Source organism: Aulonocara sp. 'chitande type north' Nkhata Bay, linkage group LG9, assembly GCF_057382095.1.
Source record: "Aulonocara sp. 'chitande type north' Nkhata Bay isolate Kocher_YH1m ecotype deep benthic linkage group LG9, A_spYH_male_GT1.1, whole genome shotgun sequence".
Lineage (NCBI taxonomy): Eukaryota > Metazoa > Chordata > Actinopteri > Cichliformes > Cichlidae > Aulonocara > Aulonocara sp. 'chitande type north' Nkhata Bay.
Genome location: NC_141352.1, coordinates 12,358,577 through 12,380,429, shown reverse-complemented (window position 1 = coordinate 12,380,429; position 21,853 = coordinate 12,358,577). Strand labels below are relative to the sequence as shown.

General features: G+C 39.6%; 2 protein-coding genes across 2 annotated transcripts; both read left to right on the top strand.

The window, feature by feature from the left end:
* The first annotated feature begins 202 nt into the window (after window positions 1–202).
* Window positions 203–6,131, top strand: LOC147321759 (B-cell receptor CD22-like). Its single transcript, XM_086305896.1, has 7 exons — window positions 203–251; window positions 475–805; window positions 1,332–1,384; window positions 3,057–3,353; window positions 3,427–3,684; window positions 4,044–4,125; window positions 4,218–6,131. Exons 1-7 carry the CDS (start codon window positions 209–211, stop codon window positions 4,348–4,350), a joined length of 1,197 nt encoding a protein of 398 aa, XP_086162022.1. The 5' UTR covers window positions 203–208; the 3' UTR covers window positions 4,351–6,131.
* A 10,146-nt stretch (window positions 6,132–16,277) lies between these two features.
* Window positions 16,278–20,559, top strand: LOC147321758 (myelin-associated glycoprotein-like). Its single transcript, XM_086305897.1, has 7 exons — window positions 16,278–16,335; window positions 16,465–16,848; window positions 18,083–18,388; window positions 18,475–18,729; window positions 19,619–19,700; window positions 20,285–20,324; window positions 20,485–20,559. Exons 1-7 carry the CDS (start codon window positions 16,293–16,295, stop codon window positions 20,557–20,559), a joined length of 1,185 nt encoding a protein of 394 aa, XP_086162023.1. The 5' UTR covers window positions 16,278–16,292.
* The last annotated feature ends 1,294 nt before the right edge of the window (window positions 20,560–21,853 follow it).

Below are 21,853 nucleotides of genomic sequence, written 5' to 3'. Positions count from 1 at the left end.
TGTATTATTACTGTTTTTATATTTCATGCAGCAAATGCTGTTAACAATGGTTCCTTATGAAAAAACGACAGCTTCTACTGCACAGAGTCTGGATTATGAATATGTTTTAAAGAATAATGAAAAATCTCTTCAAAATCCATAATACAAATTATTAAATATGTGATGTGTGTTTGTAAATCAGGGTTTCAACAAGTTCCTGTGTGTGAAAATGGTGACAGTCGACATGTTGCTGATTGTCCCCTGTGTTCCAGGTGAGCTGTTTGTTCAGTCATTCACAGACATGGAGTCATTTTGTGTTCTGAACTTTAACAAAGAAAATCTTAAAGGTCAGTGAAGATAGAATCAACAGCTAATAATGACACTGTATTTAAGCTGCTTTGGTAGACTAAAAGAAGCATCACTCTCCATAACTGCACGATTTGTTTAAAAATGTGCAGTTGTGTGATTGGATTAATCATTATGTTGTATTTACAGGTGCGTTGGCTGGTTGTACTGTTAAAGCAACACTCTCCATAACTGCACCAAAGACTCTGGAAGCACTGAGTGGATCTTGTTTGCAAATCCCATGTAGCTTCAGACGCAAAGAAGGACAGAAATTTATCAGCACAAGAAAAACCTTTGGAGTGTGGATTAAAAATAAATCCCAATTTGGCAAATATCCAAACAATGTGATCTTCAACAGTAGTGGAGCAGTTAGCATCTATCCAATGAGTATTACTGGGAACCTGAGTCAGAGAGACTGCACCGCTCTGTTTTCTAATTTAACCACCACATACACAGACACATACTTCTTCAGAGTAGAGAGTGAACCTGTTCTGCCTTTTATAACTTAAATCGGATATTATAGTTGTAAGCTGCCCTAGAGCTCCCTCTAGTGGCTGCTTTGTAATATGGGTTCGGTTACTTTGGGAAAGGAAAAAATGAGAACGTGAAGAAGAAATAAAAGATGGCGGAAAGTGATACCGTAATGTTATCGTTCTAAGCTGATACGGACCTTAAAATGTTGTTGCCTTGGACAAGATATGTCTGTAAGTATGAATGTCGATAAAATAACTATTATCTTTTGTTTTGTGTAAAAATGGCACAATAATTTGTACATTTGAAAGTTTTATCTTGTTAGCTTGCAGTAAGAGTGTAACAAGCTAGTTTACATGTTAGTTAGCTAATACAGTATTTTGTACTTTCAGTTTTACGATGGTCAAAGAGAAGGCAATGGTCAGAGGCCATTCTTCAATAAATCAGCGCAAAAAGGAAAATAAGTCTGGTTATTGGAGCATCGTTATCTCGCTGTCTAGCTGGTGAAACTAAGAGACTCAGGGCGAGGACAGTATAGAACCATTCAAGGCAACAGCAGAATGTGATCCTCTTCAAATAACAGTCAGAGGTGAATGATTAAGTTTTAATGTTTAATAACAAAATGACAATAACCCACATTCAAATAGTTGCTCTCTGTTCTTTGCATACAATATCTCTTAGAGCTAAAAATAGCAATGTAGGATCAGTGATTGTCCTTACAGATTATTCATGTGCTACATAAAAGTCTTTCCAAAAAAGTCAGGCTGTAAAATGTAAGTGTCACGGTTCTGGGTCCATTGGACCCACTATTTTGAGTTTATTGTGTTTTGATTTAAGTTTGCATCAGGGATTGTGTTCTTGTTCTCTTGTCGTGTTATGGTGATGATTATGATGTCTATTATTAGAGTTCCATGTTTCTGTTTATCTGGGTTTAAGATGTGGGTTTAGTTTCATATGTCATTTCCTGTCTGTCTCTCGATGTCGAGCCTGTGTGTGATGTTTTATTGTGAAGGTCTGCGTCTCATGTGAGTGTGTTCAGTTTTACCTCTGTCTCATCTTACTGATTGTTCCCAGCTGTGTCCACCACCTGTGTGTAATTCCCGTGTTTCTCTGTGTGTATTTAAGTCGTGTCCTCCGTCATTGTAGTTGCTGGTCTGTCTGTGTATCAACCATGTCTCACCCGTGTGTTCTCCCTGCTGTCCCTCTCCTCTCCTCTCCTCTCCTCTCCTCTCCTCTCCTCTCCTCTCCTCGTTCTCATTCTTGTCCAGGTTTGTGCTCTGTAGTTTAGTTGTTTCCAGTCTAGTTTAGTTCGTGCTCCATTTGCTGTTTGTCCATATTTATTTCGTGTTCAATAAACCACCTTCACTTCTCCACTACTGCCTGCATTTGGATCCTCCTTCATTTCCTCCACACGGCTCCTCTCACTCGCCGTGACAGTAAGTAAATGAATGGATGCAGTTTTCACTATTTTCAAAAACAGGTTTGGTCAGTTAAAGTCTGTTTTAATCTCTGTCTCACTTCATGTTAAATAAGTTCGCAGAAATGGGCTTTTCTGTTTCCAGCTCTACTGAGGTTTGATAGAACTGTCTATGTTCACTGCAGTTTGACCTGAAGGCATGAAGATCATTTTACAGATTTTTTTTAAAGTGTGCTTAGATATTCCCCAACTTCTCCCATTCCCTTCTCCATTCCATTCACACGTTTACTGCTGACAGGCCTCACTCTTTTTAGGTCCATAAATATTTATTATTAAACTTGTTATTTGTTATATATGAAAAGATAACAAAACAAATTGTGGCGGTTGGGTCCTGAGAGTGGTTTTTGGTGATGTGTGTGGCTGGCAGCTGTAGAGCTGCAGCCAACTGTGTACAGCACCCGTGTGTGCAAATAAAGTAAATGCTAAAAAGCATAAACATGTGGACGAGTCTACTGTGTGATTGTTAGACAAATATCTTAATGAGGTAATCTGAAATCAAAATAAAGTAAAAAAAAAAAAAAAATCTTAATGAAATTCATTCCAAGTAAATTACAAATGATTATATAAATTATTTCAAAATTAATACCGAAGCGCTGCAACAGCAAACATGTGACAGAGTGGTTCGTAATAACAAGTGTAGTGTGCAGTACATTGCCGTATACTGGATTAGTGTGTGTTAAGTGCAGAGTTTAAATAAAAGACTAAATGATTCTACATTTGACAGATATAGTGCATTATATACTGTATTTATTTGTATGTATTTGCAACATCTTCGAAACCACAGATTCTCCTTGGAGGCCCAATATTACAATCCCAGGTGATCTGAAGGAGAAGGAGTCTGTCACTATAACCTGCTCAGCTCTCACTCCCTGTCCACACTCCCCTCCTCAACTCACCTGGAATCTCCAACAAGACTCTCCCAACAAAATAGAGGAAAACACAGATGGAAGCTTTACAACTAAAATCCAGCAGAACATCACTCTGTCAGACACACATGATGGAAAGAAGATCAGCTGCTCTGCCAGATATCCTGTGAACCAAGGAAAAGACACCAAGACAGAAGAGACTCTCAGTGTTTCATGTAAGACAATCAGACTTTGTTTTTTCATCCTGCAAACATATCATGATTTATAGGATATAATTTATTTCTCCAGATGCTCCTAAAGACACCTCAGCATCCATCAGTCCATCAGGTTTGGTGTCAGCAGGCAGCTGGGTGAACCTGACCTGCTCCAGCAGAGCCAAACCTCCAGTCAGCAGCTTCACCTGGTTCAAGAAGAGCAGAGATGGAGCTGTGAAAGTATCTGAAGGAGAGATTTACAGCTTCAATGTAACAGATGGAGGAGTTTATTACTGTGTGGCCACTAATGATCTGGGTAATCGGACATCAGCAGAGCTTCATTTGACTGAAGGTAACGTTACTCAGCAGATTTTTTTTTTTTTTTCATTTCAAAATGTTTTTGATTGGATCCAACAAATGAAGTGTTAAAAGCATTTTTTTTTTTTCCATTCTATTTTTTGTAATATATGTCAGAAGAAAGCAGAGAGAGAGGTGTGTTTTATGTGAGACTTGAATTGTGTTTTATGAACTTCTAAGATTTTACTTCATCCTTCATCAAGACTAAGACCTGAACCTGTGGTTGTTCAGGTCTTATTTGTTAAAGTTATGGTTTTCTTGGATCTTGTTTCACCTTAAACGGTTCTATTTACTGTTAAATGTTCATTCTGTCACATATTGTTTTAATCACTCTAAAATCTTGTTGCATTAAAGGTGGAAACCAGGTTGGTGTCTACACTATAGTGAAGACTGTGTTAATCATAATGCTCGTGAGCACACTGATGGTTTTTGTTTGGTGAGACAAATGTTTCTGTGACACACTCATGTAAAGCCACAAAGAAACTCATCTGTTGTAAAACAAAATGATTTTGTCTTTTTTTCCTTCAGCTGGTTCAGATCAAGACTCTCCAACAATCCAGAAACTGAAAGCTGTCTGATAAGAAGAGTCACAACACATCAACTGAAGTTTCTTCAGGAGGACAAAATCCACCTGAAAATATCAGTAAATTCACTGCAGTGATGTTCAACAGTTTTGCTTTTTGTGTAGAGATGGTGTTGCAGGAATGGAGACATTTTCTTTGTGGACAAGTTCATGCCGGTCCTCAACTGGACTAAAATTTTTTAATAGGACCTGCTTCACTCTAAGGTCAAGCATTTTATCCATGAACACTGATCTAACCCTACACTTATGTAAGACTGCTGCAGCATGATGCTTGGACAATCCTGGCAGTTTCCACTCTGTTACAGTTTCAGCTGTTTTCCTAACATTAGTGTTAGATTCAGAATCAGACTTTATTTGGCCAAGTTTGTGCACACAAACAAAAAACAAGGAGCAAGTTACACAAAGTATTAAGAAACTATACAAAGTACTGGTACCAAACTGAGTGGTGTAATATGCATATGTGTTATGACCTGAATGATGTAAGAGTGGGTCATTTCAGTGTTCATCAGAGTGACACCTGGGGGAGGAAACTGTCTCCGTGGGTTTTGTAAACAGTGGTTTGTAGCGCCTGCCTGAAGGCTGCAGTTTGAACAGTTATTTCTGGGATGTGAGGCCCTTGTGGATCTTTGCCAAAACAATTACAAATATTTGAATGCCCCGAGGTGCTCAGGCTGAGGTGGGGGAATATCAGTGATTTACAAGTGCAAATTAAGTTGTCATCCATTTACTCTGAGCTCATATCATCCCTTCAAATCTAAGTATGAAAATCTATTTTGTTGTATTATTATCCACCAACCTCCTAAGTCCTGTGATGACTTCTTGAATTAATTCTCTCATCTATTTTCATATATTGCCAAATCTCACCAATTCCCTTTGGTCAGTAATTTTGATTTAAACACTGATGATAGTGCAGCATGGTAATGGTCCCACACATAAAAGCGAGCACCCCTGGATCATGTTTTTACTCCCATCTTATCTACAACCTCCCTGCATATGTTGTCACGGTCCTGGGCCATTGACCCAGTGTTTATTGTTGTCTGCCTCCCTTATGTTTGGTCTCTGTGTGTCTTAGTTGCTCTGTTTCCCCTGTCATGTGTATCCCTTAGTCAAGTCCGCGTCTCAGTGTTAAGTTTCCTGCTTTACTTTGAAAGTCTGTGTCCTTGGTGAATGTATTGAGTTTTGCTTCCCTTTGGTCTCGTCATGTCAAGCCCTGTGTTTTTCTGCCTCATGCTGTGTGTTTCCTTGTGTGCCTCTTGGTGAAGTTTAGGTTTTATTCTCCAGTTTACTTTGGTCCTGTATGATTTCCGTGTGTCAGCAATAAAGCTGCATTTTGAGTTATTCCCATGTGTTGAGATTTCTGCATTTTGGGTCCTCATCCTGTCTGCACACAGCCGAATCATGACATATGTCTGATCTACTGGCCACACATCTGTATTTTTTTGACAGAGTTTTTCACTTACTGTTGTTCCCAGGAACAAACTGTTCAGTCTTGTATCTTTAAGGAGAATTCAAGAGCTGTATCAACACATCATTTTTCAGATGTCAGTGATTCACTTCATGGGTCTAATAGTCTATGTTAATCATCTATATTAAGTTTTAATATAGATGAGCAATGAAATTTGTAGGATTCTTCTCTGTCTCAAGCTGACTTTACAGAATGAAATTCTCTAAATTATCTTATTGTGTCTCCATGTAATCTTTAAAGCAATTGTTGCCGAGTTTTCTGTTGTATAAATGTACTCTGTGATCATGGCAGGTAGATGCCTTCTCTCTGTAAATATTCTAGACTTACAATCCCTCTGTGTCAGAGGGCATGCAGACTGTGGTCATGCTGTCTGTACTGTTGTTGATTTCTTTGCAAAGGTAAATAAACTGGTAAAGAGTTTCAGAGTTGATTACTAATCAGTTTTTTTTTTTTTTTTTAGTATTAATTAGTACTTGAATATTAATTTTTACGATGACCCTAACAGCTTGTAATAACTCCTGAACAGTGGCAGTCCTAGCCTGTTTGGTGCCCTGGACACACATAAAATATATTAAGGATTGTACATTAATATAAAACTGTTGTCGGAACCATACTGAATTTCACCAGAGAAACACACACACACACACACACACACACACACATATATGGAGAGAGAGAGAGTATGCATAGTATGCAAACAGCTACTAAACAGCCATCATAATTTGTCATACAATGAGAACAGGACAGATCATCAATTGATAATGACTAATTAATATTGTGCTGAACACAGTCCAAAAGATCCAGTAAGCGACATCAGTGTCTACTGTTTACTATCATAGCCAAGTGACACTTCACTATCCCTACTAGTTGATGTTATGATGTTAATATCTCTGTTGTGGTCAGTGCAATCCTCTATGCTGTTGCATGCTGGGGCAGCAGGTTGAGGGTCACAGATGACGACAGACTAAATAAACTGATCCACAAGGCCAGTAATGTTGTGGGGATGGAGCTGGACTCCGTTAGGGTGGTGTCTGAGAGGCAGATGTTGTCCAAGATAAAGACAATGTTGGATAACACCTCCCACCCACTCCATGACATGCTGGCTAGTCACAGGAACACGTTCAGTGAGAGACTGAGATTACCGAAAAGCACCACTGGCCGACACAGGAAATCATTCCTGCTCGTGACCATCTCCCTGCACACCACCTCCATCTAACACACTGTAAACACTGCTATAGTTACAGCCATTTTACACACGCTCTTCTCTACTCTGGAATATTCTTGTCAACTTTCTTGATATTTATTTATAATCCCCTCTGTTTATCATTGATATTTATAATTTAGTGGTCTGTGTGTATTAGTGCTATTTCTTAAATGTGTAAAATCTGTAACATAATGTATTGTTTGGAGTTTAGTCCGTTACTGTTACTATTTTTACCATTTCTTCTTGGAGCAACTGTAACCCACATAATTTTCTTAGGGATTAATGAAGTATTCTGAATATGAGTCTGATTGTTTCAGGATGAGCTGCCATTATCCAATGACACATCTGCTTACCTGCATCTTTTGCTCGTTTCTCTTGCTCTTCTTTTCTCTTTTTTCTAAACTGAGGACCTGATGGCTTTGAACTTTTCTTGTTCATCTTCCATTGGTTTTCATTTTGCACTCCAGTATGAACACCCATCCCCCAACTCAGGGATCACCACAACATAACCTAATAGACCTACACCTTAGTTCACAGATTTGCTTTGTCTAAGGTTTATTTCTGGGATTTCAAATCAAGAATACATAATGGGCTTGGATTTACAACATTATGAATGAAATTTGCTCTATTTGCAAGCAGCAGGTCTCTCCTCCACTGTCGACAGGTTGTGTGTGACTTTAAATCATCAAACTGTAAATTATAAATTTTAAATTGTTATTGATCCCTTCACTCCTAGTCCTAAAGTGTATGTTTATTTTCTTACTCTTCTTATATTTGTTGTTCGTTTACTTGCACTGCTGTAACTGGAGCCTCGTCGTCTCGTCTCTCTACATACTGGACTGTATAGCGGAGATGACAATGAAGTTTACTTTGACTTCAGCACAGCAGCAAGCAGGCGCACTTTTCGCATACAGAATTTCGAAAAAAACATCGGTGCAAATTATAAGTCTGTATCATGATGTCTGGTGTTTTCGTGTTTGTTGGTTTGTTTTTATTTTGTTTTATTTTGCGAGTTGGTTATTAGATGCTGCTCCAGCCAGCCAGAGAATCCCCCGCCGCCCCGCCCTCTCCTCCCTGAGCCGCAAGCAGCAGGCGCACCTCGCAAACAGAGGGCGCCCTTACTCCCAGCAAATGGGCGATAGAAAACCGATGCCATTCCCAATATGCACTGTGAAGGAAATTGCCGTCCCGGGTTTCCTCCGTGGCGTGAGCGATAAGCAGAGTTTTGTCCTTTCCTTCTAAGATTCCTAATTATTTAAAGTAACACTCAGGTGTGCCATTCAGCGTGTTAGTACGAGCTCGGGAGCAGCTTGGGAGAACAAGAAAACAGAGACTGCTTTAGGTTGCCTTCCCAATCAACTCAAAGGTTTATTTGATACACAGCAGTTTATATAGATGAAAAAAAAGGTTCGTGTGTCAGCTTTCCCAGTTCAAACCGGTACAGACCAAATAAGGAAACGTCTTCCTGCCTTGTGAGCAAAGAAGTATCCTGTGTGTAGTTTATCAGCTCAGCTACAATTTATGATCATCCCAGCAAAATACACTCCTAGACATAGAATACAGAGTTCTTTCATCAGTGAATTCTGAAACAAACCACCTAGCCTTTAACGAGCCTTTTCCAGGAGATAAAGAAAAAGGGAGGATGGGAGTAAGGAAGTGGTCTCATCTCTGTGGTATTTTCGACCTTGGGGGACCAGCTTGTGAGTCTTACACCTTAATTCTTGGGTCACAGAGAAAGAGAAAAACAACTAGTAGTTGGGCCTTATTGAGTAACAGTTTTCCTGTATAAAACAATATCCTGTAAATGCTACTATGGTATCAAAATATCATAACAGTTCTCCCCTTTTATCATGAAATGATAACATAGTATAAAGACAGAATGTAATAACATAATATAAAGATAAATCATAAATGTGAAACAAATCATAAATGTAACTAGTCCTTCGAGTGAGCTTAATATCAAAATCTTAAAAAGAAGAAAAGAAAAAGAAGAAAACGTCATCCTCTTCTTGAACAATCGAGTAATTCACAATCTAATGCTCAATACATACATCAGGATCATCATCGATGACATCTGACACATAATCTGGGTCAATTTGTGCCAATTGCAAATACATTGAAGTAGCTGTACTAGTAGCTATACGGGTTATCATTGAACGTACACAGGGTACCACACAACAGACAATAATCATCAAAAACATGCTGCAACGGTTACAAAGGCTACAATTAGTTCCTTCCATCTCCCAAACGTGTCCTGTAGCCACTTATGTAGCCACTGACCGTGACCTGCATTGGCAATTAGTTCTATCTGCAATGCTTCAAGTTTATTCATAGCTTGTGTGAATGAACCGTTAGGGGCGGTGTTATTGGGAATGAAAGTACAGCATACATCAACGGTTACTAGACCACAGGTACCGGTCCAATTAACAGGTAAAGCTAATCTAAGAGTATTATTGCACATCCAATAAGCATGTGGGATTGCTCTAGTTAGGCGTGTGACCATGTGTGATTTAACTAACTCCCCCCAGTCAGTATCATTTAAGACACCCTCTGGGGGAACAATGATCGATTCTGCGCTCGAACTTGAACTGTGTGTGTGTTCCTCCAGATATGATACAACTTCAGCCACAGAGACAGCTAGCCATGTCTCATTACAGCGTGCACCTGGGGAGTCAGAGAAGAATGTATAGTTATCCTTTGTATAATCTATGTGTGTGTCTGGGCCAGTTAACTTTAGTCTGCGCAGACATATCATACTAGTATTAAAATGGAGAGGGATCTGTCCTAAGGGCAGTGAGGGCTTTAACCTATTCTTGGGGCGTTTCATTGGGGCGCAGGTCCCTGCGGTGTCATTAGATAACTTCAATAATTCGCCTAATGGAGTCTCAGGGTTAGTTGGTGTGTGTGTGTGTCTAAGTAGGCAGTCGAGAGGGCTCAGAGTCAACTGTAAAGTGTCTTTAAAGAGAGCATTATCTCCGCCGATTTTCTCTAGTCCCTCAGTGAGGGGGAAACCGGATATGGGGTATCCTACTATTACCTGTTCTGGATTAGCCTTTGAACAGACATAACAGTTACTGTTTCCTAAATCACGAGCGGCTGTTCTGGCATTTTCATACCAGGCGTTAGCTCCTGTTCTAGAGGGCGCATAAGATGGTTTATTAGTGACGTCTATGTTGCTATTTACTGATTTTAGGGAACGTAATGAGTGCATTAAGTAGGTGTCTTTCAAAATGGAGCATGAGGTATAGTCAGCAAAATATGACCTGCAGAAATGTGAACATGGTTGCAGTTTACAATACAAAATAGCAAAGAGAAATCCTAAGGTTAATGCGATAGATATGATTAATAACCTAAATATATAAAAAAGACAGTTCTTCAGTCGTCTTCTGGCCTGGTCCCAGGTTCGAGAGACACAGAATAAGCGTCGTATGATGACAATGGGCATTTCATTTTCTCCATTATCAGGATGGAATGAGTCTGGCTTTATCAGGTTAGACATCATGTGGTACTTTTGGCTTTCTGTTCCTGCTGGATGTTTGAGTACCTTGTTGTTGTTCTTTCAGACGTTGTGTGTTAATCAGTGATTGTGTGTGTGCACTGGATCCTGGCGCTGGCTCGCCGGAGATGTCATCTACCCGTGTGTGTTTATTTGCTCTAGTTCCGGGCGCTGGCTCGCCGGAGATGTCGTCTGCTTGATCCGACGCCTGAGATGGTCCGATTGGGCTGGTCTTAACCCTGCTGGCATGAATCCACTGAGGTTGTCCGTCCGTGAGGATGCTGGTTCTTCGTCACTGCCAGTACAGTCTGGGGCTGGAACACGCGCGGCCTCCCAGAGAGTCCTTGGTTTTAGTGGCTTCTCCAACATGCGTCTCCTTGTCTCCACTGGTGGAACTGTGGAGGGGAAAGGCTGAGAGAGACAAACTTTCTGATAGTTATTATTCAGTTTTTCTATCAGGTTGTGAACATCAGTGGACAATGCAATATACATCACCTTCTACTAGCGGTGCCCCTCTGGAAGCTGACCATGGTGTTGGAAACAGTCTTATTTCAAATGGAAATAATTTGGTTACTGCAGATTGAGTCATTCTAATCTCACACAGGACTTGAGTAAGTAATTTGACCCAGGTCATTAAAGTTTTAGCACACTTTTGAATTACTTCTAATGTGAATGAAGATCCTCTATCACTGTTAATCTGGTGAGGTATTCCGAATCTGGGTATTATTTCATTGCTCAACTTTTGACAGACTACTTCTGCAGTTTCTTTTGAGGTTGGATAAGCTTCTACTCATTTACTAAATTGATCCACTATTACCAGTAAGTACTTGATGCTTCCTTGTGCTGGCATATGTGTGAAATCAATTTGTAATGTATGAAATGGAAAATCTGGTTGTGGTAAATGCTGATGTTTTGCTTTTGGTTTTCCTACATTAGTTCGCGCACATGTTAGACAGGTTGCTAATATGCTTTTTACTGCATGTGATGTTTTCTCAATTACAAATCTTGATTTTATTGCCCCTATTACCCCTCTTTGTCCGACATGACTCACACAGTGAAAATGTCGGGCAAGGACTGGCATCAGGGAATATGGGAGGGCAATCAAACCCTTAAGATTTTGTATAGGCCATCTCTGTCATCTAAGGTACAGTCATTATTCTCCCAATAGGTGTAATCACATGCAGAGGCTTGCTCTTGTATGAATTTTAAATCAACATTTGTGTCTAAATAGTCTGGGAGTGTAACAAGTGGCAGCTGTAGGGGCACAGATAATACTTCCTGCGGAGGTGGGAGCTGTGATGCAGCTGCAGCCTTGGCTGTCACGTCTGCTAAGGCATTACCTGTTGCTTCGTCTGTGTCAGCTGTACTGTGTCCTTTCGTTTTTACAACTGCAACGGCCGATGGCAGCTGTATAGCCTGAAAAAGTCTTTGAACAAAATCAGAATTTAGCAATTTATTTTACATCAGCAGATCTAAATCCTCTTTGTCTCCACAATGTGCCAAAGTCATGCACAACGCCAAATGCATAGCGGCTGTCTGTGTAAATCGTCACATGCTTATCCACATGGAGCTCACAGGCGCGTATTAAAGCCATGAGCTCTGCTTTTTGTGCTGAGTGAAATGGTAATGAGTGAGCCTCTAGTATGATGTCAGGCACTGTTACCACTGAATAGCCACAAAGAAATGAGTTGTCATTCGGCCTTGAACAGGACCCGTCCACATAAACCGTGGCTGAGTCTGGGATAGGTGTTTGCTCTAAATCTGGACGTGGTGCTGTGGATTCCTGTATACGTGTCATGCAGTCATGAACGTCAAGCCTGTCTGAGCCATCCTGTCGGTCAGAAGAACACAGCATAGGATCAATAAATGTGAGATTTGCATATGTTGTTTATTTATGTTTGCTAGAATGGTCGTGACCTGGTGATTGGTGTGTAGAATAGTGTCATGTGAGAGTGTAAGTTTCTCGCAGTCCCTTATCATGATAGAGCAAGCTGCTACTGCCCTCAGGCAGGCCGGCATTCCTGAACAATTCAGGCAGCACCTTTGAGTGGCGGAGGTCAGCACTCCCTGTAATGCATTGAAAGAGGCAGTCATTTCTGTGGACCACAGTATTCGAGGAGGCTTGTCTTTTTTACAACAGTCACGCAGAATGTGGTCATGAAAAGAACAGTCTGGTATCCACTGTCTGCAATAGTTCACCATGCCCAGGAAGGACAACATTTCCTTCTGTGTAGTGGGACGAGGGACGGAGGTCACAGCTTTGACCCTGTCTGCAGTCATGGAACGTTTTCCGTGAGACAGTGTGAATCCCAAATATTGAACAGAAGTCTGACAGTACTGCATTTTCTTTGCTGATGCTTTGTGGCCAGTCTTTTGGAGGTGCTGGAGAAGCATGTGTGTAGCAGTTTGACATAGTTTTTTCACTTTCAGCACAGAGGAGGAGGTCATCCACATGTGGATCAGGGTGCAGCCCTGGAGGAGTGGAGCACCATTGAGAGAGCAGCAGAGCTGTCTATCATGCCTTGGGGCAAACGAGTCCAAGTGTACTGCTGATTTCTATGTGTGAATGCAAATAACGGCTGTGTGTCTTCATGAGAAAAAGGAGCGGAGCATAAATCCACCACGGTAAAATGTGTATGCAATGCATGTCAATATGCTGTGAACATCTGAAACGAGAGGTGGCAGAGGAATGTTGACTGCATTAATTTGCCTTAAGTCTTGTATGAAACGCCATACGCCAGGTTTGTTAGGCTTTGGCACAGGATTGACAGGAGTGTGGGCTTTATTGCTCCTGTAGTCAATAAATCTCCTATCATGACATCTAGAGCTGCGGCTTTTTCGGCAGAAATGGGATGTTGCTTGACATATACTGGCTTATTGTGTTTTAATAGGTGTACGTGATAAAGTCAATAAATCATATATCATTCTCACTTTTTGACCATAATGTCATATTCTGGTATTCAGCTGGCAATGTAACTGCAGAAATAGTACAGTGGATAGGGTAGGTTAGATCTATGTGTCGACATTTTTCGTAACCTATGTCTGAGTTATGTAACAAAATCACTGTTTGACCTTCACTTGTGTGAGCAGTTATCATGTTGTTGAACAGTGTGAGAGAAACAAAAGTGTGGCTCCCAGTCATGGGATTACCTGTTAGTGGCGTCTGTACACGTTTTTTTTGGCACAGTGTGTGACATAGAGTACCGGACAAAAAGGATGTTGAGTTCATTCTCTGCTGAGGGTCCAGCTGACACAGAGGATGTTCCTTCTCCATCATGTCGGTACATAGGGCAGAGAAAACATAAGCTGTTATCAGTGTCAGCAAACATTTCACCCTTTATGTTAAATGAAATACACAAATTCATTTTTGCTTTGGGTGTCTGCGGCTGCTGGAAAACTGAGCTGAATTTGCACCTGTGGGGCCATTATTGCATGCTTCCCTTTGTTGCCAGTTACCTTGTCTGGAAGAGCTCCGCTGACGCCTAGTGGCAGGAACTTGTACTGCGTTCTGTGGTCGAGGCGCGTGTGCCCTGTTGGTGGCTGCAAAGCGACATTCATGTTCTGGATACGTGATCATGGACGTCTTCACCGATTCGTGGACGTAGGTTACACGTAACCGGAAATGGGAGTTATACTGAGCCGTTATTTGAGACTTTATTTTGTATTTTATTAATTTTTTGGTTTTACAGGTACTTTAGATTTTTTATCGGACCTGTCTGTGGTCTTTGAATAATTCTGACCCATGTTCAGTGATTTCCAGAGGGGTTTACACGCTAGGAGGATTTAGGTTAGTATTTTCGCTGCGGCACAGCTGAGGTCACTTTAAATTTATTGCTAGCAATTTTTTGTTTGTGTGAGCAACTCTCACTTAGCGAGCAACTTCTCGCTTAACGAGCAACTTCTCGTAAAACAACAGGCAACTTCCTGTGTCTTTCTGCTTTTAATTTACTGCTTTTAACCCTTGTATGGTAATCGGGTCTGTGAGACCCATTCAACTTCTCCCTGTGTCACTCTTTGGTGAGCAACTTCTCACTTAACGAGAAGTATTTAAGACAACAGGCAACTTCCTGTGTCACTCTTTGGTGAGCAACTTCTCACTTAACGAGAAGTATTTAAGACAACAGGCAACTTCCTGTGTCACTCTTTCTGAGTGAGCAACTTAAACAAAATTAAAATATTCAAGACAACAGGCAACTTCCTGTGTCCACCAACACCACACAAGGGTTAATTTACTTTATTCGGGGACTGAGGAAGTCAGTCAGTGTATCTCTCTGGATCACTAAGTGAAACTTCGTCAGCATATCCCGTTTTTTTTATGGATCGATCACTGAGAGAGGTATAATAGGTCTCTATATAAATATGAAAGACGCATATTTACCTTCTGTCAGTCATCCCACTTCTGACACCAAAATTGAAGGAAATTGCCGTCCCGGGTTTCCTCCGTGGCGTGAGCGATAAGCAGAGTTTTGTCCTTTCCTTCTAAGATTCCTAATTATTTAAAGTAACACTCAGGTGTGCCATTCAGCGTGTTAGTACGAGCTCGGGAGCAGCTTGGGAGAACAAGAAAACAGAGACTGCTTTAGGTTGCCTTCCCAATCGACTCAAAGGTTTATTTGATACACAGCAGTTTATATAGATGAAAAAAAAGGTTCGTGTGTCAGCTTTCCCAGTTCAAACCGGTACAGACCAAATAAGGAAACGTCTTCCTGCCTTGTGAGCAAAGAAGTATCCTGTGTGTAGTTTATCAGCTCAGCTACAATTTATGATCATCCCAGCAAAATACACTCCTAGACATAGAATACAGAGTTCTTTCATCAGTGAATTCTGAAACAAACCACCTAGCCTTTAACGAGCCTTTTCCAGGAGATAAAGAAAAAGGGAGGATGGGAGTAAGGAAGTGGTCTCATCTCTGTGGTATTTTCGACCTTGGGGGACCAGCTTGTGAGTCTTACACCTTAATTCTTGGGTCACAGAGAAAGAGAAAAACAACTAGTAGTTGGGCCTTATTGAGTAACAGTTTTCCTGTATAAAACAATATCCTGTAAATGCTACTATGGTATCAAAATATCATAACACACTGGCTGATGTCGGGGCAGCATGAGTACGAGCAATTTTTTATTTATTTTTTGCCGATGCCCCTGATGCCGCCCCCACCACGATGCCGCCCCAGGCAACTGCCCGTGTCGCCCGTATCAAAAACCGCTACTGCTCCTGATGATAAGTGACGTTCATATTGGGATTTTTAAAAAAATATTTTAACTAAGGTTAAGTTTGCAGGCTCTGAAGGATTGACGTTAAAAAAATCTTTTAGGTTGTGAATGTGAGTTCAGAGTGGACGTTAAAAATAGATTGACATGTCATATCCCCTGTTTCAGCTTTTAAGCAGGAAGGACACAGTTGATTGTATCGTGTGGTTTAGTCAGTGGGTATGTTAGTGCTTGCTTCTTTCTCAAATGATGACCACTAGTTTACAGGGTTTATTGTAATTTTGCTTCATTTCACTCTAAAACTGTGAGACTAAACGGGGACTTGTTTGGTAAGGAAACATTTTATGCTTTTATTTAACGAAACTGAAGTTTTTATTTTGTGATTGTTCTTTTAGTGCACTGACAGACACATTTATGTCATTTTCTTTCCTGGTGATTTAGTTTCACTCATTTCATATGTCAGATGTTGTTAACAATGGTTCCTTATGATGACAGCTCGTATTGCACAGAGGAAGTTTGGATTAAGAATTTGTTTTAAAGAAATATGAATAATCTCTTCAAAATCCATAATTCAAGTGATTAAATGTCTGATTTGTGTTTTTAATTCAGGGTTTCAACAACAGCATCAACAAGTTCCTGTGTGTGAACATGGTGACAGTCAGCATGTTGCTGATTGTCCTCTTTGTTCCAGGTGAACTGTTAGTTCAGTCATTCACAGACATGGAGTCATTTTACAATCTGAACTTTATTGACAAACAAAATCTGAAAGGCCAGTGAAGATAGAGTCAACAATTTATTAATCATGACACTGTATTTACAGGTGTTTTGGCTGATTGTGCTGATCAACCAGCACTCTTCATAACTGCACCAAAGAAGCTGGAAGCACTGAGTGGATCTTGTTTGCAAATCCCATGTAGCTTCAGACCCAAAGACGAACCAAAATTTATCAGCACAAGTGAAACTTTTGGAGTGTGGATTAAAAACAATTCTTATATTACCAAAATCAAAAACAATGTGATCTTCAACAGTAGTGGAGCAGTTAGCACCTATCCAATGAGTATTACTGGGAACCTGAGTCAGAGAGACTGCACCACTCTGTTTTCTAATTTAAACACCACATACACAAACACATACTTCTTCAGAGTAGAGCGTGAACCATTCAAGGCAACAGCTCAGTGTGATCCTCTTCAAATAACTGTCAGAGGTGAGTTATTTTTAAAATAAATGAATGTTTAATAACAAAATGACAATAAAACACATTCAAATAGATTTCTGTATTCTAAAATATAATTTTTTCAGCCTAAAAGTTTCAATACAGTCACAGTGATTTTCCTGATTTACATTTTATTTCTTAACTGTACAGGATTCTTTCTGAAGCAGTCAATATATATCAATATACTGTTTTTATTGTGTCATAACATTTTGAAAACAGTTTCAGAGTGTGACAGGTCTGTACAGAACACAGTATCGTTTAAAGCCAGTTCTAATCTCCGTCTCACTTCATGTAAAATAATTCCAACTAGACGAAGCAAGAATGGACTTTTAACTTCCATTTCTGCATCCAGCTCTACTGATGGCTTTCAGAAGTGTTCCTGAGCTCACGCACTGATTCTTTTGACAGAACTGTGTGTGTTCAGTGCAGTTTGACCTGAGGCCATGAAGATCACAGTCATTCAGTAATGATTTTGGGATTTTTACAACTTCTGCCAATTTGGTTTAAACTGTCCATTCCCTTAACATATTTACTACTGACAGGCTTCACTCCTTTTATGTCCATGCATGTTAACCCTATAATGCCCTTTGTATCATAACCTCTATCTCATCAACATGATCAATATTTGCCATAATTTCAAAATGTTATGGACAAAACTGTTTTTTTTTAAAAATGAACATTGTTTTTAACAAACAGTTGCCACGTATCTTATGCAATACAAAAAAATATAATAAATATTTAATAAAAAATATATCATGATATAGCAAACAAAATGTGGATTTTGTTATAAGGGTTTATAAACATCTCATTTCTAAAAAAATCTGAATTTTCTGGCTATTTTTTGATGGGTTGGGTCTTACAGGGTTAATAATAACAATTATTTGTAAGATATGAAAAGATGACAAAACAAATATCTTAATGAGATAAAAAGTAATCTGAAATCAAAATAAATTGAATAAAGTAAAATAGAAATGATAATACACATCATAAAAATATTTGAAAATCAAAACAAAAACAATGCACCAGCAAACATGTGACAGTGGAGTGGTTCATAATCACCGTGTAAAGTGTAGTGTGCAGTGCAATGCAGTACACTGGATTAGAGTGTGTTAAGTGTAGAGTTTAAATAAATTGATAACAGAACAAATGATTCTACATTAGAAAGATATAGTGTATTATATACTGTATTTATTTGTATGTATTTGCAACATATTTGAAACCACAGATTCTCCTTGGAGGCCCAATATTACAATCCCAGGTGATCTGAAGGAGAAGGAGTCTGTCACTATAACCTGCTCAGCTCTCACTCCCTGTCCACACTCACCTCCTCAACTCACCTGGAATCTCCAACAAGACTCTCACAACAAAATAGAGGAAAACACAGATGGAAGCTTTACAACTAAAATCCAGCAGACCATCACTCTGTCAGACACACATGATGGAAAGAAGATCAGCTGCTCTGCCAGATATCCTGTGAACCAAGGAAACGACACCAACACAGCAGAGACAGAAGAGACTCTCAGTGTTTCATGTAAGACAATCAGAGTTTATTGTTGAACTGGATCCTATAGGACAACATGATTTGTGTGATATGTCTTTGTTTGTTTGTTTCTCCAGATGCTCCTAAAGACACCTCAGCATCCAGCAGTCCATCAGGTTTGATGTCAGCAGGCAGCTGGGTGAACCTGACCTGCTCCAGCAGAGCCAAACCTCCAGTCAGCAGCTTCACCTGGTTCAAGAAGAGCAGAGATGGAGCTGTGAAAGTATCTGAAGGAGAGATTTACAGCTTCAATGTAACAGATGGAGGAGTTTATTACTGTGTGGCCACTAATGATCTGGGTAATCAGACATCAGCAGAGCTTCATCCAACAGGTAAATGCAGACAGCAGCACAAGAATCAATCATTTATTAATATTAATAAACTGTATGCAGAATTGTGATTAACAGGTTTGAATTTATTGAAGAAAGTTTGGTGAGAATAATGGGAACACATCCATATTTACAGAAATGAAAGCACTGTCAACAGGATCCAAGAGCTTTAAGTCATCCTCAGAAAATTCAAGCCCAAATAGAAGAAACAGAAGTGCCCATAATACATTAGTATCAACTGCTTGCTTGTCTTCTTCTGGTCAGATTCATTGCCCTAATGCACAGAATGCTTTATTGTCTATTGAACTGAATGAAGTGACTTGATATCAATTAGGCCACGCAGAGGATGAAGTAGGGAGAACTGCTTTGCTGACTCATTCTTAAATAGACCAGCAAACAATCCAGCTTCCATTCATTTTCCATTGAGCATTTATTCCATATTTCAGTCATCCATCCACTTTGCAGTCAAGCGCAAGCACATGCAAGCTACTTGAGGGCAATCTAAAGAAGGCAAGGCATTTGACATGCACAAACGAACACAGTCAGCAAAAGAAATACAGTCTATTAAATCTATCATTCATTAAAACCTCCCACATGAACCCAAATCCCTGGAATAGACATACAACACCATGCAGACACAACCTTATCACCACAAAGTTTGTGGCCCCAACATTGAATATGATGCTGTTTTAAATAAGACATGAAATTATTGATTGAGATCATTAAGTTAATAGGAAAGCTTTCACTCTCTTAACATTTGATTGAATGTAAATAGATTAAACCATTCACAGCAACTTGAACATTTAAGTTACCTTCAGATAAGCCTGAACACTCAGTGACAAACATGATATTTATCAAAGTGCATTTGTCACTAACCTTTTTATATCTGCAGGAACACATCAGCCTTTATCATGGTCTGCTGTAGGAGGGATCACTGGGATCATCGTACTCATCTGTATGGTTTTTGTGTTTTGGTAAGACTCTAAGATCAACATCCAGTCCAGATTTATTCCATCCGTGGAATATCGAATTTTGTCTCACTTTTCTTTATCTTGTGATATTGCTTGAAACTGTCAATGGTTTCATTTTGACTGAACTTTTAACTAAAACCAGTGGAAGTGTTGAGGTATATCTTAAATTTATAGCTTCAGTATTTCAGTTTTTGTATCACTGGGAAAACAAAGCTACAGATGTGAAGTTTCTTCAGATTGTATCATAAGATGCTGAAATATTCCACAAAATAGAAATATTTTTTCATGCAAATGATGATAGGATGCATTTTATCGTTCCTGTGTGTCTGAAGTTCCCTTTGTGAGTTTCTAAGTTATGTAATTAATTAATTGCACAAGATTCATAAACATATTTTGAAGAGTGTAAACACGTAACCATTTATTTTGCAATGAATGTGTTGCTGTGATGGATTCTGGACTGACCTGTTCAATTAAGCTGGTAGGAAATGTTTCAGGTAGATTGCTCAAGATATCATTATTATTATTATTATTATTATTATTATTATTATTATTATTATTTCTGATGATTACATCTCTGTAACTTCTAGGCGACTAAAATCAACACGTCAAGCTTCACATCAGGCACAGGTAGGAAACTGACTCTGATGATTGTAGTTTTTACATGTGCACTCATAAAATGAAGGCTTAGCGTGACTGTGCTCAAAAACAGATTTTAGATGTTAGTATCACCTTATTGTATCCTCAAGCTCTTCATAGCATTTCAAGTTTGGTGCGTTTTATTTCACAGAGTTTGTGTCAAGAAAATGAGGACAGCCATTATGAAGAGATTTTCTTCTCCAACCAGAGACCTTCTTTAGACTGAATGTAGACAGCAAGTAGGCAACAGTGTAACACAGACAGGTAATCGGGGTGCTTCAGTACCTATGTAATTAGCAGGCTGCACATCTGGAAAGGCACCATCACTGCTGATGCATATTACAGCAAGATGAATCACATAATGTATCTATTACACCTGCTTGAACTCATAGTAGAAGAATCTGGGCGATGCACTGGTCTGCCTGCAGTCCAGGCCTTTAACCACCTGGAAACATTTGGCACATTTTGGAACCAAAAATATGACAAACTGAACACTGTTGAACTCTATGACACAAGAAAGGGACAACAATCTTTTCCAAAAAGTTTCACAAATGCTCTCCTCTGTTCCCCGAGTTTTACTGACTGCTGTTAAAAGAACAGGAAATGCTGAATGTGTCTGTTTTTTGGGGGGAACAATCAAACTCAGTATGACCTTTTTCTGTCTCTGAAAATAGTATATTTCCTCTCTTTAACCATTTGATATGTGTTCTATGTTCTGCTGTGAATAAAATATAAACTTATGAGATTTTGTTACGCCCCAGTCTAGGGGTACAGGAACGTAACATAAGAGTTAAAAAAAAGAAGTGACCCCGCCCTGGGCCCCAAAGCCACACAGAGAAAAAACAATTTCTTAGTGAACAGTGGTTTATTGTGCCTAAACTGAAGCGTGACTTCTGGGGTGAACAAAGGGCAAAATAACAAACAAAACCAGCTTAATCAGTCAAGAAGGTGCTACCTGAACCCTACATGATGAAAAGAACAAACAAAACACAAATGCTACGCCTAACTCCCTAACTGAATAAACAGAAGGAAATAATACAGAAAACAACAAGGCAGCTCACCACTTCGGCTTCAGTGACTATTTACAAGTGCTATTTACAAGTGAAGGCTAATTTACACACTATATTCAAAGCTCTGTAAGTCACGGGAATCACAAATATTACAGCGTTTGGAGGCCAGGGTCAGGTCTGCTGCTGCTGTCAGTGGCTGCCCCAACTGCTAGTGAGGGATTTTGAAAGCAACCACATGATCAGGGGACCAATCGGCAGCCGTCAGCTTATCCAATCAGGGACCTGCAGAGACTTAAAGACACAGACAGAACAAGAAACGGCTACCAAGACACATTATGGCCAGGGCCGTAACAGATTTGCAAATCATTTAATTCTGTTTTCAATTTACATCTTACAGCATCCCCAGAGTTTTTTTTTAGAACTGGGTTTGTAGAAAATTGCTACATTGTATAAATTGCACCCATGAATTTAGATTATTATATATTGTTTCAAAAAGATCCTGACTTCAGT